The 25481-nt window shown below is 36.2% G+C and overlaps 1 protein-coding gene across 1 annotated transcript in view; it reads left to right on the forward strand.

Moving 5' to 3' along the window:
• The window catches only part of RANBP3L (RAN binding protein 3 like), a 54957-nt gene that overhangs the window by 23764 nt on the left and 5712 nt on the right, over positions 1 to 25481 (forward strand). Inside the window, exons 2-11 of the mRNA XM_017548249.2 lie at positions 2577 to 2635; positions 4802 to 4841; positions 5355 to 5432; positions 8276 to 8347; positions 8697 to 8836; positions 12674 to 12777; positions 13865 to 13949; positions 22535 to 22637; positions 23006 to 23136; positions 24483 to 24603. Of these exons, the coding sequence (XP_017403738.1) occupies positions 2577 to 2635; positions 4802 to 4841; positions 5355 to 5432; positions 8276 to 8347; positions 8697 to 8836; positions 12674 to 12777; positions 13865 to 13949; positions 22535 to 22637; positions 23006 to 23136; positions 24483 to 24603 (933 nt within the window). The remainder of the gene's footprint in view (positions 1 to 2576; positions 2636 to 4801; positions 4842 to 5354; positions 5433 to 8275; positions 8348 to 8696; positions 8837 to 12673; positions 12778 to 13864; positions 13950 to 22534; positions 22638 to 23005; positions 23137 to 24482; positions 24604 to 25481) is intronic.

The raw sequence follows: 25481 nt of genomic DNA on the forward strand, positions 1-25481 counted from the left end.
TACTGTTTTATACACGTTAAAGGAAAAAATTTAGACAAATTAAATTTATTAGAATTTAATTGAGCAAAGCACAATTTGTGAATTGGGCAGCCCCAAACCATAATAGGTTGAGAGAGACTTCGATGCTACCATGTGGTCAGAGGTTTTAGGGACAGAAAAAGGAAAGTGACCTGCAGAAAATGGAAGGGAGGTAAAAAAACAGCTGGATTGGTTACAGCTGGTTTTGCTTTATTTGAAGAGTTGGCTTCCTGTGATTGGCTGAAACTCGGAGAATGGTAGAGGAGTAGGTTACAGTCTGTTTCAACACCCAGTTCACTATGAACAGAGAAACATTTAGGCAAATTTATAAGGAGGTAGCTTTAGACTAAATTTAACATCCACAGTACCATGCAAAATGTCTTATACATAGTAATTTCTCCATACAAATTCATTGAATAAATGGATTAATTAATGATTAGCAGAAAGAAAAAAAGGCTACATTTTAACAATATAATTTTAAGGACCCCGTTTTTATTTTCAGATTTCCTATTGGGTGAGGTAAAAAAATCTGCTATAGACCCAATGGCTTGATAAATGCTTACTTTTGACTCAATATTTGGAGCTAAGAGAATTGCTTGAGAGAACCTAGGTAGAAGAAGTATGAAGGTTATCTCTTTGCTAACCAAGTTCTGGGCAGTGTCAAGGAGAGAAGGTGGCTGCTCTGCCACTAATGCACCTTCAGTTAGACCATGTGTTCCAAGCTCCCAGCACAGTGCTTGCATTAAAAAGATGCTCAATAAATATGTGTTGAATTAACAGATAAAGGTGTCCTTTTTACTTTGCCATATGCCTTCCAAGCTGCAAGTACCCTTTGTGACTTCCTCTTTAATGCTGACATTAATGATCACTTTTGCATATCTTCAGCTGTATGTTTTGATAGAGGGAAAGTCAACATATTATTTGTGAAGGCTTAGGTCAAGCCACTCTATTTAAGGATAGCTGTCCTAAGCCCAGTTTACAAGAGCCCCATTTATTATTCTAATTCATAAATATTCCAGTGCACATTCACAAAAACCATTTCTTTCAAAGTCTCTGAAAATGTCACTGCTTACATCTAATGTAATTTTTGGAAAAGGAGCTTGTTCTAAGAAACAATAAAGAATTGAACTATAGTTTCATATGCATGGTAATGCCAATGTACTAATGAGGATTTTCTGCTGGGGATCACTTAGCTCCAAGGGAAGACAGCATGGTAAGTGTTTGCATAAAAAAACTAAACAGTTTATTTCACTGGACTGGAAGGAGGTACCCAAGTTCACATGGCTCTAGGAGATTCACAAAGGCTGTCTGCAGACTTTATGACACTCTCTTATGCGATAAGATTGTGGGGAAATAGGGAATCCTTTTCTGGCATTTAAAAGATGTTATCTGATAGTTTCTTGAAATTTGTCAGCTAGAGCTTTATTTATTCCGCTCAGGGATGGCAAATTACCTCAGTGCATGCCAAGACAATATATTGATAATGGCTGCTATAATGAGAAAGGTTCTGAGGTCTTACTTAGTCTCCTCAAGAATGTGTTGTCACCACTTAGCAATGATAGTTATGAGTTTTAGAATGGGGATTGGTGGAGTGCCAGATATTTAATATCCTTAAGACTTTTTTGTTTGGTTTTGTTAAAATTTAAGTAATTATATCTAAAAGTCTCATTTAGTCTTCACATAAACTCTATGAGGCAAGTACTGCTATAATCTTGATTTTTTTTTCAGATGAGGAAACTAAAGATACATTGTTCCCGAAAAGTATTTAGTCAATTAGTGGTGGACTTATATTTGAATACATGCTTATCTAAACTAACTCCAGGACTTATATTTGAATACATGCTTATCTAAACTAACTCTAGAGCCCAAGCTCTTAACTGCCATATAACATTTCTTAAGAATTCTGGAGCTTTGACATTTAAAGCTGTTATCACTTATGCATACCCTAGAATGAATGAGTTTCTTTCTACTGTCTTATCTAAGATAAGAAAAAACAAAATATTAATAAGGCTGGCAAACTTGAAGACAAACTTTACTTTATAACACTGTGTAAGACTAATTTTTTATCTAAATATTAAAAATGAAATTTGGTGTATGACTACTCTAGTGAAGGAAATACAAATTATTTCTGGATATTTTAAGGTTATAATGCAGTGGATACCTATCACTTATACCTCCACATCTAATCTAAGTGCAAGTATTACTCCCAGATTAGGTTTTTTACTCACTGAAACTTTTTATTCTTAAAGTAATGCTGTTAATCACTATGCCCTGATGAGATTCTAAAGGTTCTTATATTGTTTTCCTTAAACACTTAAAGCATGTTCATTTAATGAGACTATTTATGGAAACATACTGCTATCATTTCCCCCAAGTATTTATTTCTGTAATTAACAGTTAAATTATTTATAAATGTCCAATTTATAGTATCCATGTAAAATAGCTTGACTTTTACCCAAATGCAGAGAAAACAAACCAAAAGTCTTCAAATGTTTTTAGGTGGTATAAGAAATGTCAGAGTATCCTTTGATTTCTTGCCTGTTTTCTTTTTTTCACAGAAAAATCTGTCATTGCTCAACCAATATTTGTTTTTAAAAAGAGAGAACATACTTTTAAGGTGAGATTGACTACTTCTTTGTTTAATGTTACTTTGACCAAGATAATTACATTTCAGGAAGCTAGTTATCCTGAAAGTTTATCCTGTTCTTAACTAGCACAGTAGTGCCTCCAGATTATTTATATAGTCAGGATTTACAAACATCAGTCTGGCTGGAATGGGAAGCCAGAGGACTTGACTTGCAGCTATGGATAACATACTGTTTTACTATAGTAATATCTTTATTTGGAGTAATTTGAAAAGGGGAGGAGCTGAAAGATATTAGGAGGGCTATAGCTATTCATGAGTCCTCGCCACTGACCTAGTCTAAAACTGAGTAAAAAATAAATTCTAAATTATGATATCTGATTTAAAAGGGGTCTTTTGAACTCTGTCTGCTTTTTTGGCATCATACTAAAATTATCCATTTTGAAAGACCAACAATAAGATTAGTTGCTGGGCGTGATGGCTTGTGCCTGTAATCCCGCACTTTTCAAGGCCAAGGTGGGAGGATTATTTGAAGCCTGGAGTTCGAGGCTAGCCTGATCAATAAAGCAATACTCCATCTCTACCAAAAAAAAAAAAAAATGAAATTAGTCAGGCATGGTGGCACATGCTTGTAGTCAGTCCCAGCTACAGGAGCCTGAGACAAGAGGATTGCTTGAGTCCAGGAGTTAGAAGTTGCAGTGAGCTATGATTGCACTGCTGCACTGCAGGCTGGGTGACAGAACAAGACCTCAACTGTAAACAAATGAATAGAAACAAACAAAAAACCCCACTAGATTCTCAGTTTAGCTTATTTATTGGTATTCATTCTGACTCATGAAGGTAATTTAACCTCTACCCACAAAAACACTAAACAAAAAACCCACAAATTTACAAGAAAAAAACAACTCCATCAAAAGTGGGCAAAGAATATGAACAGACACTTCTTAAAAGAAGATATTTATGCAGCCAGCAAATATATGAAAAAAAGCTCATCATCACTGGTCATTAGAGAAATGCAAATCAAATCCACATTGAGATACCATCTCATGCCAGTTAGAATGGTGATCATTAAAAAATCAGGAGACAACTGATTCTGGAGAGGATGTGAAGAATAGGAACGCTTTTACACTGTTGGTGGGAATGTAAATTAGTCAAAACATTGTAGAGGTCAGTTTGACAATTCCTTAAGGACCTAGAACTAGAAATACCATTTGACCCAGCAATTCCTTTACTGGGTATATACACAAAGGATTACAAATCATTCTATGATAAAGACACATGCACATGTATGTTCACTGTAACACTTCACAATAGCAAAGACTTGGAACTAACCCAAATGCCCATCAACGATAGACTGGATAAATAAAATGTGGCACATATATACTATGGAATACTATGCAGCCATAAAAAAGGATGAGTTCATGTCCTTTGCAGGGACATGGATGAAGCTGGAAACCATCATTTTCAGCAAACTGACACAAGAACAGAAGAAACAGAACACTGCATGTTCTCACTTTAAGTGGGTGTTGAACAATGAGAACACATGGACACAGGGAGGGGTATGTCACACACTGGGACCTGTCAGGGGGGTGGGGTGCTAGGGGAGCATTAGCAGGGTGTGGGAGGATTGGGGAGGGACAGCATTAAGAGAAATAACTAATGTAGATGATGTGGTGATGGATGCAGCAAACTACCATGGCACATGTATACCTATGTAACAAACCTGCATGTTCTGCACATGTACCCTAGAACTTATAGTATACTACTAATAATAACAATAATAAAACCTCCTAGTCTGCTGTTAAAAAAGCAGATTCCTGGGCCCCATCCTAGAACAACCATTTCAGAATCTTGAGAATAGGTGCTTCAAAATCTACATTTTAAACAAACTTCCACAAGTGAGTCTGCAGTCATTGAACTATAAAACCACTGTACTAGACTTTTGGTTTTTCTTGACTATGTGCCTAACAAATGAAGGTGAACTTCTTTGTCCTGGCTGGGCCGATTAGCCCTGGTGTCTGAGAACTCTATATAAAGTGGCAGGGTGGAAATCTGATATACTAGGTTGACACAAAAGTAATTGTAATTTTTGCCATTACTTTTAATTGCCAAAACAATTGCCAAAACTGCAATTACTTTTGCAATAACATAATACAAAAGCATTACTCAGCTCTCCTCAGTAGTTTTGTTTCCTTTCAGAGACCTGCAGAAGACACCCGGTATGAAGCAACAGAACCAGGTAATGATTTTCATCCTGTATTCCAAAATTAATCTTTATACAAAGAAAATTAGCAGACACAAGTATTTTGGCATGTGGTGCAGACTATGTGAAAGTTAATGTTTTTTCTTGTTTTTAAATATGCCGGTAGATTCACTTTTGTTTGCAAAGATGATATATAGGTCTCTGAGAACACTGACGTTAGTTGCTAAAATTTATTGTGCTCCACTCCCTTAGCCTATCAGAAACATTCTCTGTAGACCTCAGACTGCATATACAGTTTTTTTTTTTTTTTTTTTTTTTGCCAATGCCACTCATTTCTAATTGTTTCACACTAGGATGATATGCCTATAGGTTTATAATCAATCAGCAACCTATTAACACCAATATTTAAAATAGTGTTTTAAGAGTTAATGTGTTATCAAATGATGATCTGTGTAGACAAAAGAAAATTCTGTTTATCTTACCCTCTCATGAGTTGAGGATAATTTGTTACTGCAAGTTATTTTCGCCTTTCCATTGCTTTTCTTGCAGAATGTAATGGTTTTTCAAGAAAGCGTGTGCGGTCTTCATCTTTTACTTTTCATATTACAGATTCTCAGTCCCAGGGAGGTATGTATAGCCTTGGATGTTGACTATTCACTGTTATGTTTATTTTGAATGCAAAATTACTGAGAAACTTTTCAAAAAGGCAATGTCAAAATTCTATCAACTGAATAGTGTTTGTAATATATTGGTATGTGAAAACAAGAAGCTATACAATGATACAGTGAGTCAGTATTTAAACGTTCCATTTATCAGCATTGGGAAAAATACCAAAAGGACATAAGCCACGATGTTGGCAGTGGTTATCTTAAGTAGAGGAATTGCAAGTGATTTGGTCTCCCCACAACCATGCCTTTGTATTTTGCTGTGTTTCCAAAGTTTCTGCATTGACCATGTATTAGCTTTGTAACTAGGGGAAAGTGTCTTTTTTAAGGTAACCACCTATTTAAATAAATGGATGTTTACCCTTTGAAAAGAATTTTATCATACACTGTATTCTGAGTAAATCAATAACTTAGTTTGCTTCTCTTCTATGCGGAAAGCAGTCCAGTGATTTCTTTTATAATGAGCTCTATGGCTTCTGCTTTGTAATACAGCATCTGTGTATATATTCCTCCTCCACTGTGAGTTCCTTAAGGTCATCTTCATGCCTGATAGTGTCTTACATATGGTGAGCACAAAATAAATATTTACTGTTGAATGGAATTGAATAGAAATTAATTTACCATCCTCATCAGATGTATTCCTTGTTTGTATCAATAAAAAGATTTTTCTAAATTAGTTACAGAAATTTTTCCCAAACAGCAAAACTCCAAATCAAAACAAAACAAAAAACTCACTTTCTTATTGACTTTAGCTTGCAATCTGCTTTTAGTGTCAACCTTGTCTCAGAAGCAGGTGAGATCGTCATCCTTCATTGACCTCCCAACCTTCCCCACTTCTGGGCTAGGTAATAAAGAGTTTCTAGAACCTCAAGCCTGACACTCTGACTTTTCGAAATCATTCTTATTAATGATAACTTTTCTTTCTTAGCTATCATAAAATGCTGACACTTTAGAAACAAATCAAATAGAGGCCTTAGCAAAGTATGCATGGAAGAATACCTTATGAATTCTAACTTCACAAATTCAGAGTACATGTTTTTACCTTTGATAGAAAGTTTGAACTTAATGTTTTTTAGGATTTGACATTTATAACAGCGTTATTTTATTTAAGGCAGACCTATAAAAGTAAAAACACTTTGCACTATTTTACTTATTATTGTCCGTCTATGTAGTTTATAATGTATAATATTTAAAACACGCAATTATGCATTAGATTCATATTTTAAGTTTAGCATATAAATCCATTAAAATTTCCACTAATTAAAACATTACTCCTCTTTACTTGAAATTTATGTTTTGCTAAGTAAAACTATTTTACCATAATAAAACATTTGAAATGTTTGGCATTTTCCCCACATTAAAATGATCTCTATTCTAGTGTTTTTATTTCTACTAAACAATCAACTGCCTTTTCCAAGTTAGGTTTGCCACTAAGAAAGAAAAAGAAAATACTACTTACTTCCTTTGAATTGATCCCCATCTACCCAGGAACTACAGAATTTTTCAACAAATAAATCTATATTTTTATTAAAAATTCTAGGCATGACTGACTAACAGTATATCCAGTACCTTTCAGATGCAGAAGAGACACTTTTTAGTGTCTCTAACTCTTCTAACCTGACTGACAAGTTCAGGCATTAAGAGAAATAGAGATCCTGGCCGGGTGTGGTGGCTCATGCGTGTAATAACAGCACTTTGAGAGGCCAAGGCAGGCAGATCGCTGCAGGCTAGGTGATCCAAACCAGCCTGGACATCATGGCAAAACCCAGACTCCATTAAAAATACAAAAATTAGTTGGGCATGGTGTTGCACACCTGTAGTCCCAGCTACTCAGGAGACTGAGGCAAAAAAGAGAGAGTGAGAGAGAAAGAGAGATCCTAATCCCAGAGGCAAAGGTGTTCTGTTTTATTGTATTTGTACATAAAACAAAGGAATGGCTAAGATATCTACATACCTGCTTTAATTCATTTTTTACTGGACACTCACACAAAAAGAAAGAACATCGTTGTCTTTTATGTTGTTCAGTAAGCACCATTCTGTTTTATGTTTTGCAGAATGTTACTGGTGTTTGGAAGTAGAAAAATGTGGCTCTTTTTTGTTGATGTTCAATAATAAAGATTCTTAAAAAACATTAAATTGAACTTTGAAGTAAGAAGGGATTCTACCCCAACATTTATGTTATGACACCTTAAATAATACTTAGAAGAAACAATTATTCTCTTCTCATTTTCATTAATTAAATGCTAAAGGTTGTGGTTTCTGCAATTTGCAGTCAACAGGAGATCCCTTTGAACTGTATAGAAATTCTATACTTGGAGCCACCACCACAGTCTTAACCCTACCAACACACTCATAGAAAAATAACCTATCAGATTGGTCATCTTTACTTTTTTCTTCAGGGATACTCATTAAAAAGTCAGGGAGCGTGGGCAGACTTTGCTAACAGTTTTATAATATTCAATAAGAGCTACATATTAATGCTGGAGGGTTCATTACCAATTCAGATTTTATAGTCTGCAGAATTTCTGAGAGTACACTATTTAATGATTCTCAAAAAGGCTGCCTTTTCCACTAGTTACCTAATTTTCATTTAGATTTCTGAAAGTAAACAGAACTATGTAGCAGAATGCATCTGGCAATCCCATTTTTAGCGGAGCTAGTGCTCCAGAGAGCCACTACCTACTACTCCGTTAGTGCCAATTGCGACATCTACTGGTAAATTCAGAATGGGATTGTTAAGCCCCAAATAGTGTAGAATCTGACACTCTGCTGTGTTTAAAAATTTTTAAATATTTTTTCTTACAGTGAGGAAAAACAATGTTTTTATGACATCAACTCTTGTGCAAAGTAATGTTGATATAAAGAGTGCAGAAAAAGGTATGTAGCTTCTATTTCAAGAACCTCAGAAATTGTGTATTTTATCACCTATATTTTCATCTCCCTACATATATATGTGTGTTGGAGGCATGGAGGTAGGTCAGAGTGACAAAAAATGAAGAAATAATGTAGGTAAGCCAGGTTTCATGATCAAAATGAATAGTTATTGAGCAAAAGCTAGGCATGGTGTGACTAGTAGGCAACTCGATGGTTATTTTGATTTTGATTAATCAACATTAGTCCCTCATTTAAACATGGCTTTAGAAAATAAGAATATATTAGTTAAAAATAGGGAGTAAAGAAATGTTTCACTAAAAATACACTTATCCTTTAATTCTATTCTTTTAAGGTCCTGTGAAACATTCTGAACGTGTTCTTAGACCTGCTATTTTGCAGCTACCTCAAGCTCGAAGTTGTGCAAAAGCAAGAAAAACATTTGGACACAAGGCATCGGAATCCTGCAAGACTAAAGAAAAAACAAAAAATAAGGTGAGAAAGCCCAGGATAACAGGACTGACCTCAATCCCACATCCTTCATTTTTATAGGTTGTTTCAGGCCCCCATATCCAGAAATAGGAGTTGCATGAGCTTTGTTTTGTTACTGGGCTAGATAGCAAAAAGTCCTTGGTAACCCTTTTTTTTTTTTTTTTTTTTTTTTTTTTTTTTTGAGACAGAGTTTCACTCTTGTTGCCCAGGCTGGAGTGCAATGGCACCATCTCAGCTCACCACAACCTCCACCTCCCCGGTTGTGTCCGCTACTAAGCCTGGCTACTTTTTGTATTTCTAGTAGAGATGGGGTTTCACCATGTTAGCCAGGCTGCTCTCGAATGCCTGAACTCATGATCCGCCCGCCTCAGCCTCCTAAAGTACTGGGATTACAGGTGTGAGCCATCACTCCCGGCCCACATCACTTCTTAAATAAAAGTAAGGAATTATGTAACATGGTGATAATTATTACATTCTATTTAAATGAAAACAGTAATATCCTTATCTAAAATCGAAAACATGTTTTACTTAAAAATTACTTATTTAGCATTCATAAATGATGAAATGATTTTTAAAATTCATAATGGATCTCCCCAGATCATATCTTACAAAGTAAAGGGTTTAGAAATATAAAAATATTGGTAAGCGCTGATCAAGTCCCTTACTTTGCTGATAAAAAAGGATGTTGAGTGGGTGTTTTGTTTAGATAAACAAAGACAACGGCAGAGTCAAAATTAATACCAATCTGGTATTTTTTTACACTTCCATGTTTCTGTCCTTATATTCACTAAGTGAAAACAAAACAAAGCAAAACTATGTGACCAAGTAGTTCAGCTAGAAACAAATGGCTAAGATGGAATAACTCTCAAATTCCAATCTACCTATCTTGAGTCCTCTTTCTCCTGTGTCTGCTTCTGCTGGGAGACAGAGGTACACTACAGCAATTGAATATATCCCCAAACCAATATCTGCATGGCTTGAGTAAGTTACTATCTCTTTAGAAAGGCCTATGAAGAGTGTTTTGGACATTACGTAGTTGGAAGTTAGAATTCTTATCTGTCTCTGGAGGCTTTCCAAGCGCTCCCAATTACACTGTATAGGGAGTTCTCTGCTCCTGTTTTGCTGGAATATGGGTCTGGAGTGAATCCCTGGTATGACCTAAACTGGCAAAGTTACACTGTGATGTTGACTAGTTGGCAATGTAGAAAATCCCTGCCCCTTTTTTGACTACTGATTCTGGCCCTTGGCTTTCTCATTGCTGTCCTCATACAAAACAGGGTAATTGCTCTGGGACAAGACCCCCAGGTTTCCACTGCCCAGTACTCAGCTTTACAACTTTAGAAACACCACAAGATTTGTGAGACTACAACTCTCCAATGTAAGAGTACAGCTTTAACAAGGTTACTAAGGGCTGGACAGGCACAGTGGCTCATGCCTGTAATCTCAGCACTTTGGGAGGCCGAGGCGGGCAGATCATCTGAGGTCAGGAATTCGAGACCAGGCTGACCAACATGGAGAAATCCCGTCTCTACTAAAAATACAAAACAGCGGGCGTGGTGGTGCCTGCCTGTAATCTCAGCTACTTGGGAGGCTGAGGCAGGAGAATCACTTGAACCTGGGAGGTGGAGGTTGCAGTGAGCCGAGATTGTGCCATTGCACTCCAGCCTGGGCAACAGAGTGAGACTCTGTCTCAAAAAAAAAAACCAAAAAACCAAGAAAAAAAGAAAGAAGTGATGCAGGTGTTGGGGCTCGCGCTTATATTTCTAGCACTTCGGGAGGGCAAGATGAGCAGATCTCTTGAGCTAAGGAGTTCCAGACAAGCCTGAGCAACATAGTAAAACACTGTCTTTAAAAAAATACAAAAATCAGCTGGGCAGGGTGGGATGCACCTGTAGTCCTAGCTTGAGCCTGGGAGGAGGAGGTTGCAGTGAGCCAAGATGGTGCCAGATTGGGTGACAGAGTCAGACTGTCTCAAAGAAAAAAAAAAAAAAGGAAAAAAAGAAATGTGCATGGTGTTTAATTTGTTTTAAATTATGTAATAGAAAGTATAATATGTTGACTAATTTCTAAAAAGTTATATTGCATTTGATTTTAAAATGGCATGTACTAAAAATATAGAGCAAAATTTATTTACATATTATGACATCAAAAGTACATCAATACTTCTTTTTTGGGAGAATTTTTGTAAATCTTGCATTGCATATTTTTAAAATAAAATTTATTATTTCTTGTGTTTTCTTCCTAAATGATCAAAGCATAAGAGAACATTTTAAGCTATTGTTTGTATGCATTTTTGAATAAATTATAAGGTCTAGTGAATAAACCTTATTTTCAGTTATTGAAAAGCCCTATTGTATATGCCCATCATTAAATTTTCTATTTAATGATCTTTAAAGATCCAGAGACATATTGTATATAAGAGGTTATGTAAGAATTTTGGCCAAATGAATGTAATTGAAAGATTTGGTGAAAACTATCTCTAGGTGGATTTCGTAGAACCATTATCCTTATAGTTCTTATTAACTTGTATATCAAAATCAGAGAAATTATTTTTCATCCTATCATTTATCAGTGGTTACTTAGAATGTATAGATTAAACAATATATGCCTAAATAACTATTTTAACCAACATAGGAGTAAAAACTACCATTTTGTCTGAGAGATACATCATCTGAATGACTAGGTCACAAGCAGGTACTTTGATCTTTGCTAACCATCGCACATGCTCTCTTGATACACGTTTGTCAGTTCTCAAACTCCTGTTAAAAAGGAAAAAATACTCGAAATTATTTTTATTGATTGATATAAAAATGTAAGTGGAAACATACCCCATCTGACTTTAAAAGACATGAACGCCCTGGAACACCTTTGTGAATCCCTGGTCAAGGATGGAAGGTGTCCACAATATACTGTAAATACTAGACCAGACAATTTATAGGGCTTCTTCCAATTCTAAAATTCCTCACTCTTACATTTATATGTTAATTCAGGTATTGTGCATACACATATGTACATAAGGCAAAGTAACTGGTTAAGTTGCCAGTTGAAAATTTCAAAATAAAGAGATGAGTGGAGTTTTCTCTCACATTGGGTGACTATCATGGTGACATTCTTAGGGTGTTTCCAAGGATTAAACAGTCCTGAAAGAAAGCTTTACTAATCCAGAAATGAGAATTAACACAATTTTACTAAAATGGCAAAATTGACAAAACGTAGTGAGATTTCTGAATATTATAATATTCTGATATTAGACATATCTCCATTGTATGCAACCTGGGCAAGTTATTTATGTTCTTTGTGTCAGTTTACTCAACTGTAAAATGTGGATAATAGAAGTACAAAGTGTATAGATAGAATTGTGAGGAGTGAATGAGATAGTACTTAGAATGTTTAGGGCAGTACTTGAACATAGTAAGCTTTCTCTCTCTCTATGTATATATGTATACACACATATTTTTTTTTTTTTGAGACGGAGTTTCACTATTGTTACCCAGGCTGGAGTGCAGTGGCGCGATCTCTGCTCACCGCAACCTCCAGCTCCTGGGTTCAAGCAATTCTCCTGCCTCAGCCTCCTGAGTAGCTGAGACTACAGGAGCACACCACCATACCCATCTAATTTTTGTATTTTTAGTAGAGATGGGGTTTCACCATGTTGACCAGGATGGTCTTGATCTCTTGACCTCGTGATCCACCTGCCTCGGCCTCCCAAAGTACTGGGATTACAAGTGTGAGCCACCGTGCCTGGCCTCAATATATTTAATTACAACTATTGTTTCCTTGTCTGACGGTTCTATAGCAAAGTAGTCTTTATAAATTTCTGATGGATTTCTTTACTTTCAGATTTCTGAGGGAAATTCTTATTTGTTAAGTGAAAATGTATCAAGTGCCAGAATTTCAGTCCAGCTGTCTACTAAGCAGCACTTTTTAAGTGCAACATCAGTAGGGTAAGTTAATAATCAGAAAACAGAAGGGGTGCCCTTTCATTCTTGCATTCTTTCATTATTATAACCATTCATGGAAAATCATTTTCTGATCTTGTATGGATAAATTGCCAAGATTCTGATTTGAAAGGAGACTTTATAGGAACACAAGTTTAAAATATTTTTTAAAATATTAGATACGTAAATATTATCATATAAATACTGAATTATCCTCATTGTCTCATTGACTTGGGTGAGAACTTTTTGAAAAGGTGTGGCTAAACTTTTATTTAGTTGGGCATAAATTATCTGGTTAGTAGATTAGCCTTTCTTCCTCTCTCTCTGGCATTTTTTTTTTCTCTTTTAAATTATTTTGGCATTATTCATTATTTACTGGCATAAGTTAGATAGACAACAAAGAAAGAAGTACAAATCTACAATATTTATTAGTATTTATTAGTGTTACTAGTGAAAAGAAATGTTTTATCTGAGAGAAAACTAGCTGTGGATATAAATTGGCTCACATGATTGGGCTCTGTCCAGGTGCGTTAGCAGGTGCCTTCCGTGCACATTGGGGATGCAGTGCAGAGCCCTGAGCACATCTGTCTACAAAGAGAGGGTTTCCTGCCTTTGAGTTTCTCGTCATAAAAAAATACTTTTAACATTAAAACAAGTTTCTGGGAAGCAAAAAAATTTAAACCAATGCACACTCAACTATTAACAGGTTTCGCTTTTGCCCTGGAGGTCTCTGGCTGTTAAAAGCATCAGGCACTTGGGGAAGAGAAGAGTGGAAATTAGATACTAGACAGGCTGTGTTGGAAAAGCAAAAAGGGTTGGGCAGCCCTCCTGGCTGACCACACAGCCAGTGTAGTGATGGCCATGAGGAAGCCAGGACTGGTCTCTGCCATTGCTGTAATAGCTGGAATCTATTTTGTTTATCACCTCTGGATGCTCCTATCTGAATTTTTCTATCATTTCTCATAACTTCAAACAAACAAAAGTGAGCAGTAAATTTGCTTTACACAAATCTATTAAATTATCTAATTATTTCAAGGTTTAAAATGGCTTTATTCAGGTATTCAAAATAGTAAATGCTTTTTTTTTTCCTTAGATGTCAACCAAACGAAGATAAATGTTTTTTAAAAAGCTGCAGTTCCAATTTTGTTTTTGGAGAAAATATGGTAGAAAGAGTTTTGGTAAGATTTTGATATATGTTTTTATTACTATATACAGAGCTGTCACTTTAAATTTCTAAAGGCAAATTAATGAAAAATAATATTAAATTGGATTATTCTTTTTAACTCCTGAGTTTAAAGGGACATTTTCTTTCTTTAACTGGAAAGATTCTCCTGAGAAGCATGTCCTAGTTGCTAAAGCAATAGAAACCCACAGAGGAAGGGAAGCGTATAATTATAACATTATTATTGATGTGAAATATTAAATAGTTCTTTGACTTGTGTTGGGCCAAGGAAATCCCAGAATTATCTGCAATAGTTAGATAAGCTCAACTGGTAATATTTTAATAGTTTGCTGATTGCACTGTTTTATAACAAGATGCATTTAAAATTATTTGCCAATTTGTTCTTATTAGTTAGCCACAACCCTACTTTCAAGCTCTTACATCAAAAAGCATTATTATAACTTTTCTTTTGCTAGCTTTCAGAGAAAATTCATAGTGCTTTACTTGCGTATGAAACTATATTTGACTGATGAAAACCCCTGACAGTTATTACCATCATCCTTATTTAATACTCAGCGTCCTTTTGCAAGAACCAACTCATTAAGCCAGCTTATTCCAAGATTTTTTTTTTTTTTTTAATGGGGTCTTGCTCTGTCTCCCAGGCTGGAGTGCAGTGGCACAATCTCAGTTCACTGCAACCTCTGTCTCCCTGGCTCAAGGGATCCTCCCACCTCAGCCTCCCAAGTAGCTGGGATCACAGGTACCCACCAACCACACTTGGCTAACTTTTTGTATTTTTGGTAGAGACAGGGTTCACCATGTTGCCCAGGCTGGTCTTGAACTCCTGAGCTCAAGCAATCCATGCGCTTTGGCCTCCCAAAGTGCTGGGATTATAGGCGTGAGCCACTGAGCCCAAACTCATCCCAAGATTTTTAGGGCTTTCATATATTATTCATTTTAAAGGCATAGTTTATTTTATACATGCTTCAGACTACATACCAGTTGAAGGGTAATGTCAGTTTTTTGGCTTAGACTTAGAGGAACCCTTCTGTCACTCCCAAAATGGTCAACTTACCAATCCTAGAGCTGCTGACCTATGCCTCTGAATGTGAACCAGAACAGACTAGCCTCCAAGGTGAATTAACAGGCAGTACATTTAGGCCCATTTATTCCATATCACTTATTTCTAAGTTTAACACCAGATTAGCCACAGCATCTGTAAAATAACAGATAGGGCTTTCTAAACCTCACAGGATCAACTTTACAAATTCAATTCAATTTACCAAACATGTACTGAGTTCTTATGGTATATAAAGCATTGATCTCAAATTTGGCTGCATGTTAGAATTATCCTTTCAAGGATTTTTTATGCCTGGCCTCATCCCAGAACAATTAGCTCAGAATGCCTGTGGGTGAGGCCAGGTGTCAAGTGATTCTAATGTACAGGTAGGTTTGAAAACCACCTAAGTGGTTATGCAAAGCTAAAGGAGACACTGTGCCCTACAGGTGTAAGAGGAGACCTATACAAAAAAACTATAGTCAGGACTACAGGTTTGGTTTAAGAAGGCACTTGTGCACATTTCCTATGGTCATTTTAAATCTGGCTTATAAAGGAACCTGAACTCTCTATCTCTTTAAGTTGTAAATATCGTAAGGATAACAGGAACTATAGAGATAATATGTGTTTGTCCTCTAATGCTGTCGAATTTTGGCCTTGTGATTTGGTGGCCAGGATGTACTCCTGGCTTATTGACTGACTACGTGTTTTTAGAGTGAGTCATTTAAACTTTCTGTGCCTCAGTTTATATTTTCTTAAAATGGAAATAATTATACCCATCACTACCAATGTTTTTATTATACTTTAACTTCTGGGGTACATGTGCAGAACATGTACCATGTTGGTTTGCTTTACCCATCAACCCATCATCTACATCAGGTATTTCTCCTATGCTGTCCCTCCCCTAACCCCCCATCCCCCAAAGGTCTGGTGTGTGATGTTCCTCTCCTTATGTCCATGTGTTCTCATTGTTCAACTCCCACTTATAAGTGAGAACATGTGGTGTTTGGTTTTCTGTTCTTGTGTTAGTTTGTTGAGAATAATGGTTTCCAGCTTCATCCATATCCCTGCAAAGGACATAAACTCATCCTTTTTTATGGCTGCATAGTTTTCCATGGTGTATATGTGCCACACTTTCTTTATCCAGTCTATCACTGATGGGCATTAGGCTGGTTCCAAGTCTTTGCTACTGTGAACAGTGTTACAGTAAACATACATGTGAATGTGTCTTTATAGTAGAATGATTTATAATCCTTTGGGTATATACCCAGCAATAAGATTACTGGGTCAAATGATATTTCTAGTTCTAGATCTTTGAGGAATTGCCATGCTGTCTTCCAGAATGGTTGAACTAATTTGCACTCCCAACAACAGTGTAAAAGTGTTCCTATTTCTCCACATCCTCTCGAGCATCTGCTGTTTCTTGACTTTTTTTTTTTGAAAAAGAAAGAAAAAAGAAGGAAAGAAAAAGAAAGAAAAGAATGAAAGAGAGAAACAAAGAGGAAGAGAAAGAGGGAGAGAGAATGGGAGTCTTGTTTTATTGCCCAGGCTAGAGTGCAGTCTAAAAATGGGTATTGAAAACCTCTTTTATGCCAATAATTGTGCTTAACAATGGAGACAGGAAGGAATAAGGGAGGAAAATAACAAACAAGCAGCCAACCAATATTTCATTTAAACCTATGAAATGCTATGCAATTACTGAGGAGTGATTTACTTCCAATTATATAGTCACTTTTAGAGTAGGTGTGATGTGGTACTGAGAAGAATGTATATTTTGTGGATTTGGGGTGGAGAGTTCTATAAATGTTTATTAAGTTTACTTGTTCCTGGTCTGAGTTCAAGTCCTAGATAGCCTTGTTAATTTTCTGTCTCGTTGATCTGTCTAATATTGACAATGTGATGTTAAAGTCCCCCACTATTGTTGTGTGGGAGTCTAAGTCTCTTTATAAGTCATTAAGAACTTGCCTTATGTATCTGGGTGTTTCTGTATTGGGTGCATATATATTTAGGATTGTTAGCTCTTCTTGTTGCATTGATCCTTTTACCATTATGTAATGTCCTTCTTTGCCTCTTTTGATCTGTGTTGCTTTAAAGTCTATTTTATCAGAGGCGAGAATTGCAACTCTTGCTTTTTATTTTTATTTTTAATATTTTGCTCTCCATTTGGTTGGTAAATCTTCCTCCATCCCTGTGTTTTGAGTCTTTGTGTATCCTTGCATGTGAGATGGGTCTGGATGCAGCATACTGATGGGTTTTGGCTTTTTATCCAACTTGTCTGTGTCTTTTGATTGGGGCATTTAGTCGATTTAAATTTAGGATTAATAATATGTGAGTTTAATACTGCCATTTTATGCTAGCTGGCTGCTTTGCCCATTAGTTGATGTAGATTCTTCATTATGTTGATGCTCTTTACCTTTTGGTATATTTTTGGACTGGTTGTTCCTTTCTATGTGTAGTGCTTCTTTCAGAAGCTCTTGTAAAGCAGGCCTGGTGGTTTTTCTCTGAGTACTTGCTTGTTCACAAAAGATTTTATTTTTCCTTCACTCATGAAGCTTAGTTTGGCTGGATATGAAATTCTGGGTTGAAAGTTCTTTTCTTTAAGGGTGTTAAATATTGGCCCCCACTCTCTTCTGGCTTGTAGGGTTTCTGCTGAGTGATCTGCTATGAGTCTGATGGGCTTCCCTTTGTGGGTAACCTGACCTTTCTCTCTGGCTGCCCTTAGCATTTTCTCCTTCATTTCAACCCTGGTGAATCTGACAATTATGTGCCTTGGGGTTGCTCTTCTTGAGGAATATCTTTGTGGTGTTCTCTGTATTACCTGGAGTTGAATATTGTCCTGCCTTGCTAGGTTGGGAAAGTTTTCCTGAATAATATCCTGAAGAATATTTTCCAAGTTGGATTCATTCTCTTCATCACATTCAGGTACACCTATCAAACGTAGATTAGGTCTTTTCACATAGTCCCATATTTCTTGGAGACTTTGCTCATTCCTTTTCACCCTTTTTTCTCTAATCTTTTCTTCTCGTTTTATGTCATTGAGTTGGTCTTCGACCTCTGATATCTTTTCTTCTGCTTGATCAATTCGACTGTTAAAACTTGTGCATACGTCACAAAGTTCTCGTATTGTCTTTTTCAGCTCCATTAATTCACTTATATTCCTCTCTAAATTGTCTATTCTTGTTAGCATTTCATCAAACCTTTTTTCAAGATTCTTAGTTTCTTTGCATTGGGTTAGAACATGTTCTTTCAGCTCACAGAAGTTTCTTATTATCCACCTTCTGAAGCCTGATTCTGACAATTCATCACACTCATTCTCCATCAGGCCTTGTTCCCTTGCTGATGAGGAGTTGTGATCCCATGAAGGAGGAGAGGCATTCTGATTTTGGGTGTTTTCAGCCTTTTTGCGCTGGTTTCTTCCCATCTTTGTGGATTTATCCATCTGTTGTCTTTATAATTGCTGACTTTCAGATTGGGTCTCTGAGTGGACGTCCAGCTTGTTGGTGGTGATGTTATTTCTGTTTCTTTGTTTTCCTTCAGTGGACGTCCCTCCTCCACAGAGCTGGACCTTCCCGGGTTCAGCTGTGCTTGCTGTGAAACTCTCAACCATCAGTGTTTCCAATTGCTGTTTTTTTGTAGGGGTGGGACCAGCCGATCCTGAGCACCAGGCTCCCTGCCTAGGAGCCCCGTTTTTCTTTTCCTAATTGAACAGCAGATTCTCTCCCAGATGCCCCAGCGCCTGCCGAAAAGGCGCCGGGATCTATGCAATTTCCCGTGTGGGGACCGCTCTGGCTGACAAAGTGGCACTGAGATTCGTGGCGCTTTTCTGCCCAGGAATCTCCCGGTCTGGATCTCTGCTTCAGTCCCCTTTTCAATCAGCTGAATGGGTGACTCTGCCTTCCCAGAGCTCCAAATGCCAACTAAAAGGGCACCCAGTCCCGCATACTCCACACTGAGATCCGCCATGCCGGGACGCCAGCAAAACAGCCACGCCAGCCAAAAGAGTCATGCTGGTGACCTGTGGTGCTCCTCCACTGGGAATCTCCTGGTCTGTAGGCAACAAAAATTCGTCTGGAAGTCTGGTGTCCACTCACTCCCTGAACCTTCACTGGGAGCTGCAATCCTGAGCTGTTGCTAATTGGCCATCTTGGATGTCTCTCCTGTTTCTTGACTTTTTAATGATCACCATTCTAACTAGCATGAGATGGGATCTCAATGTGGTTTTGACTTGCATTTCTCTAATGACCAGTGATAATGAGTTTTTTTTCATATGTTTTTTGGCTGCAAAAATGTCTTCTTTTGAGAAGTGTCTGTTCATATCATTTGCCCACTTTTTGATGGAGTTGTTTTTTTCTTGTACATTTGTTTAAGTTCTTTGTAGATTCTGGATATTAGCCCTTTGTCTGAAGGATAGATTGCAAAAATTTTCTCCCATTCTGTAGGTTGGCTGTTCACTCTGATGACAGTTTCTTTAGCTGTGCAGAAGCTCTTTAGTTTAATTAGATCCCATTTGTCTGTTTTGACTTTTGTTGCCATTGCTTTTGGTGCTTTAGTCATGACGTGTTTGCCAATCAAATCAGAACTCAGGATTAAGAAATTCACTCAAAACCACACAACTACATAGAGACTGAACAACCTGCTTCTGAATGACTACTAGATAAATAAATTAAGGCAGAAATAAAGATGTTCTTTGAAACCAATGATAATAAAGACACAATATATCAGAATCTCTGAGACACATTTAAAGCATTGTGTAGAGGGAAATTTATAGCACTAAACCCCACAAGAAAAAGCAGCAAAGATCTAAAATCGACACCCTAACATCACAGTGAAAAGAACTAAAGAAGCAAGAGCAAACAAATTCAAAAGCTAGCAGAAGACAAGAAATAAGTAAGATGAGAGCAGAACTGAAGGAGATAGAGACATGAATTACCCTTCAAAAAAATCAGTGAATCCAGGAGCTCGTTTTTTGAAATGATTAACAAAATAGATAGGATCACTAGCCAGACTAATAAAGAATAAAGAGAGAAGAATCGAATAGATACAATAAAAATGATAAAGGATATACCGCTACTGATCCCAGAGAAATACAAACTACCATCAGATCATACTATAAACACCACTATACAAATAAACTAGAAAATCTAGAAGAAATGGATAAATTGCTGGGCATATACACCCTCCCAAGACTAAACCAGGAAGAAGTCGAGTCCTGAATAGACCAATAACAAGTTCTGAAATTGAGGCAGTAATAGCCTACCAACTAAAAAAGCCCAGGATCAGATGGATTCACAGCTGAATTCTACCAGAGATACAAAGAGGAGCTAGTACCATTCCTTCTGAAATGATTCCAAACAATAGAAAAAGAAGGACTCCTCCTTAACTCATTTTATGGGGCCATGATCATCCTGATACCAAAACCTGGCAGAGGCACAACAAAAAAAGAAAATTTCAGGCCAATACCCCTGATGAACATTGATGCAAAAATCCTCAACAAAATACTGGCAAACAGAATCCAGCTGCACATCAAAAAGCTTATTCACCACAATCAAGCCGGATTCATCCCTGGGATGCAAGGCTGGTTCAAATCAATAAACGTAATCCATCACATAAACAAAACCAATGACAAAAAAACACACACACAATTATCTCAATAGATGCAGAAAAGGCCTTTGATAAAATTCAACACCCCTTCATGCTAAAAACTTGTAAGAGCTATTTATGATAAACCCATAGCCAATATCATAGTGAATGGGCAAAAACTGGAAGCATTCCCTTTGAAAATCGGCACAAGGCAGGATACTGTCTCTCAGCACTCCTATTCAACACAGAATTGGAAGTTCTGGCCAGGGCAATCAGGCAAGAGAAGGAAATAAAGGGTATTCGAGTAGGAAGAGAGAAAGTCAAATTGTCTCTGTTTGCAGGTTATATAATTGTATATTTAGAAAACCCCATAGTTTCAGCCCAAAATCTCCTTAAGCTGATAAGCAACTTCAGTAAAGTCTTAGGATACAAAATTAATGTGCAAAAATCACAAGCATTCCTATATAGCAATAACACACAGAGAGCCAAATCAAGAACGAACTGCCATTCACAACTGCTACAAAGAGAATAAAATACCTAGGAATACAACTTACAAGGGATGTGAAGGACCTCTTAAAAGAAAACTACAAACCACTGCTCAAGGAAATAAGAGGACACAAACAAATGGAAAAACATTCCATGCTCATGGATAGGAAGAATCAGTATTGTGAAAATGGCCATATTGCCCAAAGTAATTTATAGATTCAATGCTATCCCCATCAAGCTACAATTCACTTTCTTCACAGAATTGGAAAGAGCCACTTTAAATTTCATATGGAACCAAAAAGAGCCCACATAGCTAAGACAATCTTAAGCAAAAGGAACAAAGTTGGAGGCATCACCCTACCTGACTTCAAACTATACTACAAGGCTACAGTTAAAAAAACAAAACAAAACAAAAAAACAAAAAAACCAGCATGGTACACAAGGCTATAGTGACAAAAACAGGATGGTACTGGTATCAAAACAGATTTATAGACCAATGGAACAGAACAGAGTCCTCAGAAATAACACCACACATTTACAACCATCGGATCTTTGACAAACCTGACAAAAACAAGCAATGGGTAAAGGATTCCCTATTTAATAAATGGTGTTGGGAAAACTGGCTAGCTATATGCAGAAAGCTGAAACTGGATCCCCTCCTTATGCCTTATACAAAAATTAACTCAAGATTGATTAAAGACTTATGCATAAGACCTAAAACCATAAAACCCCCGGAAAACCTAGTCAATACTCATTCTACCAATTTTAAGGGAATGTCTTGATGTCTAATTAAGTAATGAGAAAGAATTTTCAGTACATAAGTGAAAAAATATAAGCATAAGTTCTTAAGTATAATTGTTTCAATTCTCTGTGTTCTGCAGAGAGCTACACATTATCATAAATGTCATGTCAATTAGTCTTTTTTATGAAGGCCTTGATTGCAGCAGACTTACAGAGCCCCAGGTAGCCTTAAAAGAGATTGTTGGCAAAAATTGTCTGGGAAGAAAAGTTAGGATTCTTTTTACAAAGATGTCTTCTGAGACATCTTTTGGGGATCTCTGGATAACTTTTTTGTTTTTTTCCATAAAATGGATAGCAAGAGTAAATTTCTGGGGATACTGATATACCTTGAAACAGAAATGATAGTTGTGTCTCCTGGGCATTTGGTTAGTCTAGTGAGTGTGGAACGGCTGGTACCTTCTTTTGTGCCATTAGACCTTTCCCATTGCCTCCAGGACTACATCCCACCTGAAGTAGGCTGGCAGTAACTAGATTATGTTTTCTGAGTATTAGAACTAAGGCTTTCTAACAATGGGGATGAATTCTTTGTTCAGCACACAGAAAACCCAAAACAAAAATGTACCAGCTAGGTTTGTTTGCTGTGTTGAAATAGAAAAACTGAAGTGTTTTACTGCAAATATATAGGAATCAAATTAAATACTTTTATGAAATAATAATGAATCTTTTTCCCCACTCAGGGTACTCAAAAGCTCACCCAGCCTCAACTTGAAAATGATTCATATGCTAAGGAAAAACCATTCAAATCCACTCCGAAATTTCCTATCAACTTTTTAAGTTCAAGTAAGAATTATTTCATTTGTAAAACATTTGATTCAACTAGTGTGTCTCCTGTTTTTCATGTTATTTAACATTAATATTTAATATAAGTAAATTAATATTTAACATAAGATTTTTAAAAACAATCCAATATTTCAAATATTTTGGTAAAAATTAAAGCATATAAATATGATTATCTGATATATAAACTTTAAAAATTTTTTGAGTTAATGCTACGGGGAAATCAATAAGGAGATTTCATACAGACTCAAGCAGTTTGAATTTTTGGAAACACTATTATAAGTAGATATATGTGGTGATAGGGACAACAAAGAACTTTCACAGTAGAGAAAATGGGGTCTTTTAAGTATTTCTCCCCCATTTTATCTTAGGAACAGACTCTATTAAAAATACTTCCCTAATTGAATCAGCTGCTGCATTCTCTTCTCAACCATCACAAAAATGCTTGCTGGAGAAAATTGATGTTATAACCGGAGAGGAAACAGAACATAATGTGTTAAAGGTCTGTATATCATGTTTTACTCTTTCTGGTAGTATTTACATATTTGGAATAAAGCTACTATCAGAAAAGACATCTTTAAAAACACAGACAGAAGTATAGTCTTCATGGGGATTAAGTTACTTAAATAAAAATGTTGGATGCACCCAAAAATTAAATCAATACTTTATTATCTTCTTGTGTTTGTATGTGTACATTGCAGGAAAATTGGTTGTTAAGTTTACGCTTATTCACATTAGTCCCTTAGAAATAAGATAGCCAAGGATACTGCTTTAATACTTGCTTTTGTAATCAGTACTATTATACTGATTACGTAATTCTACTTACACAGAGGTTTAACAATGTTGATAACTTGATTTTAGTCCAGTAAGAATTTTGTTTTCCTTCTAAAAAAGTTTAGAATTTCATATGAAATTTAGCTTCCTTTTAAAAAAAGTTTAGAATTTCATGTAATTCAAGAATCTCACAGATATACACTACAGTATCATAGGTAGGATTTTAATCCTACTATGCACAAGCACATGAAATGCAATTACTACAAATTTACCCTTTTCCAACAAGGCAGAAATTTCTCTTTGCTTTTCTCCATCTGCTTTTCTTCAAACTCTCTCCATTCCTTTTACTTCCTCTATGATCTACAGACACTTTTAAGTGTGTCTTAAAGCATAACTCTTAGATTAGATTAATTCCAGTATTATTGAAGTAATTGCTAGGGATGAGGCTCTGACCTGCTCTATTTTTAACAGGCTGTCTAGGTGATTCTTGTACACAGTAGTAATGATTGTAGTAGGGTAGCCTGTGGTATCATATCCTACTTTTCCACATTATCATGCTATCTTTGAAAATTTTGAAGCATGCAAATGGTTCAATGATTCCTTTACTTTCAAATAACATTATATAGCTCAAATAATATTAATATAAAAGTTTATGTATATATATATAGACATAGTGTTAAAAAAACCAGAAAGTATGTATGGCAGTCTACCATTGACAGAAAAAAAGGGGGAACATTTATATGTATTGGCATGTATATACATACAAATATCTCTGGAAGGATAAACAAAATATTTATACCAGTGATTAATTGTTGCAGGGGTGGAAATTGGTAGATGGGAAATAAAAGCTGGGGGCCCTTTTCCCTTTGTATGTCTTTTTACTTTTTGATGTTTGAACTATCCAAAAATTATATGTTTCTAAATGTTAAATATATTTTAAAAGCTGCTTTATAAATCGTTAAAAAGGATCATTCCAGTAAAAGATCAGACACATATAAATGTGTCATAACATAGGAAATAACTTACTTTGAAAAAAATTCCTATATTTGATATTTAAAAAAAATTGTCATTTAGATCAACTGCAAGCTTTTCATATTCAACAAAACAACACAATCCTGGATTGAAAGGGGCAGAGGAACGTTGAGACTGAATGACACAGCAAGCAGTAACTGTGGAACATTACAGTCAAGACTAAGTAAGGAATCCTTTTGTAAAGCAAGCTATGATTTCTCATGTGTACCTATAATGATATAGGTACACATCATCTTCTGGAGTTGTGCTATAAAACACACCAAAACATCAGACTGTTGAAAATATTTCTATAGGAGTTTTCCATTTCAAGCAGGCTCTTCTGTTAGACTGCATGGGCTCCAGTTCTGGCTCCAGCAGTGACTAACTAGTGACCTTGACAAGTTTCTCAATCTCTCTCTGTATTCTACTTACATCGATTTAAAATGGGAATAACTGTAGTTCATGACTTACTGAGTGACCAAGAGAATTTAATGAGATAAAGCATGTAAAGCACCTATATCAGAGCCCAGCACACACCTAAAAAGTAATTTTACTATGATTTGAAAGAATATGATGCAAATTATTTTGTAAAGTGAAAAGTTTTTCTAAAAGAAAATACTTGTCCCATAATTTGTCCTTGGTATCCCACACATGGCGTGGGGGTCAGGATGAAGGATTAGTCTCTAAGGAAAGAGATTAGTTTCTAAATTGCAGTTATTGAATCCTGCAGGCACGGTGATTTTCAGAAGCTGGAGCCAGTCAAACTGAAAGATACAAAAGAGCTGGCATTCAAAAAGACACAATGGGCATTGTTCATAAGTACAAACTGAAAGAGAGCACAGGGAGAGATCTGGCCAGGATGAATGGATTCATTGGTCAATTTTGAGAGGTCAAGACTTTGGAAGAAACCACAGGTAGCTGTTGGATCCAAGAATAAGGTTCTTTGTTGAGTTTTGGATATTAAGCTCAAGAAATAGGTAGAAATACAATTCAGATTAAAAAGATAGAAACAGAATCTTCAGTTCTGTAACTGGCACATAGGTTTCTAAATAACCCAACCAA

This window comes from Cebus imitator, unplaced genomic scaffold (assembly GCF_001604975.1).
Source record: "Cebus imitator isolate Cc_AM_T3 unplaced genomic scaffold, Cebus_imitator-1.0 Scaffold205, whole genome shotgun sequence".
NCBI classification, from domain to species: domain Eukaryota; kingdom Metazoa; phylum Chordata; class Mammalia; order Primates; family Cebidae; genus Cebus; species Cebus imitator.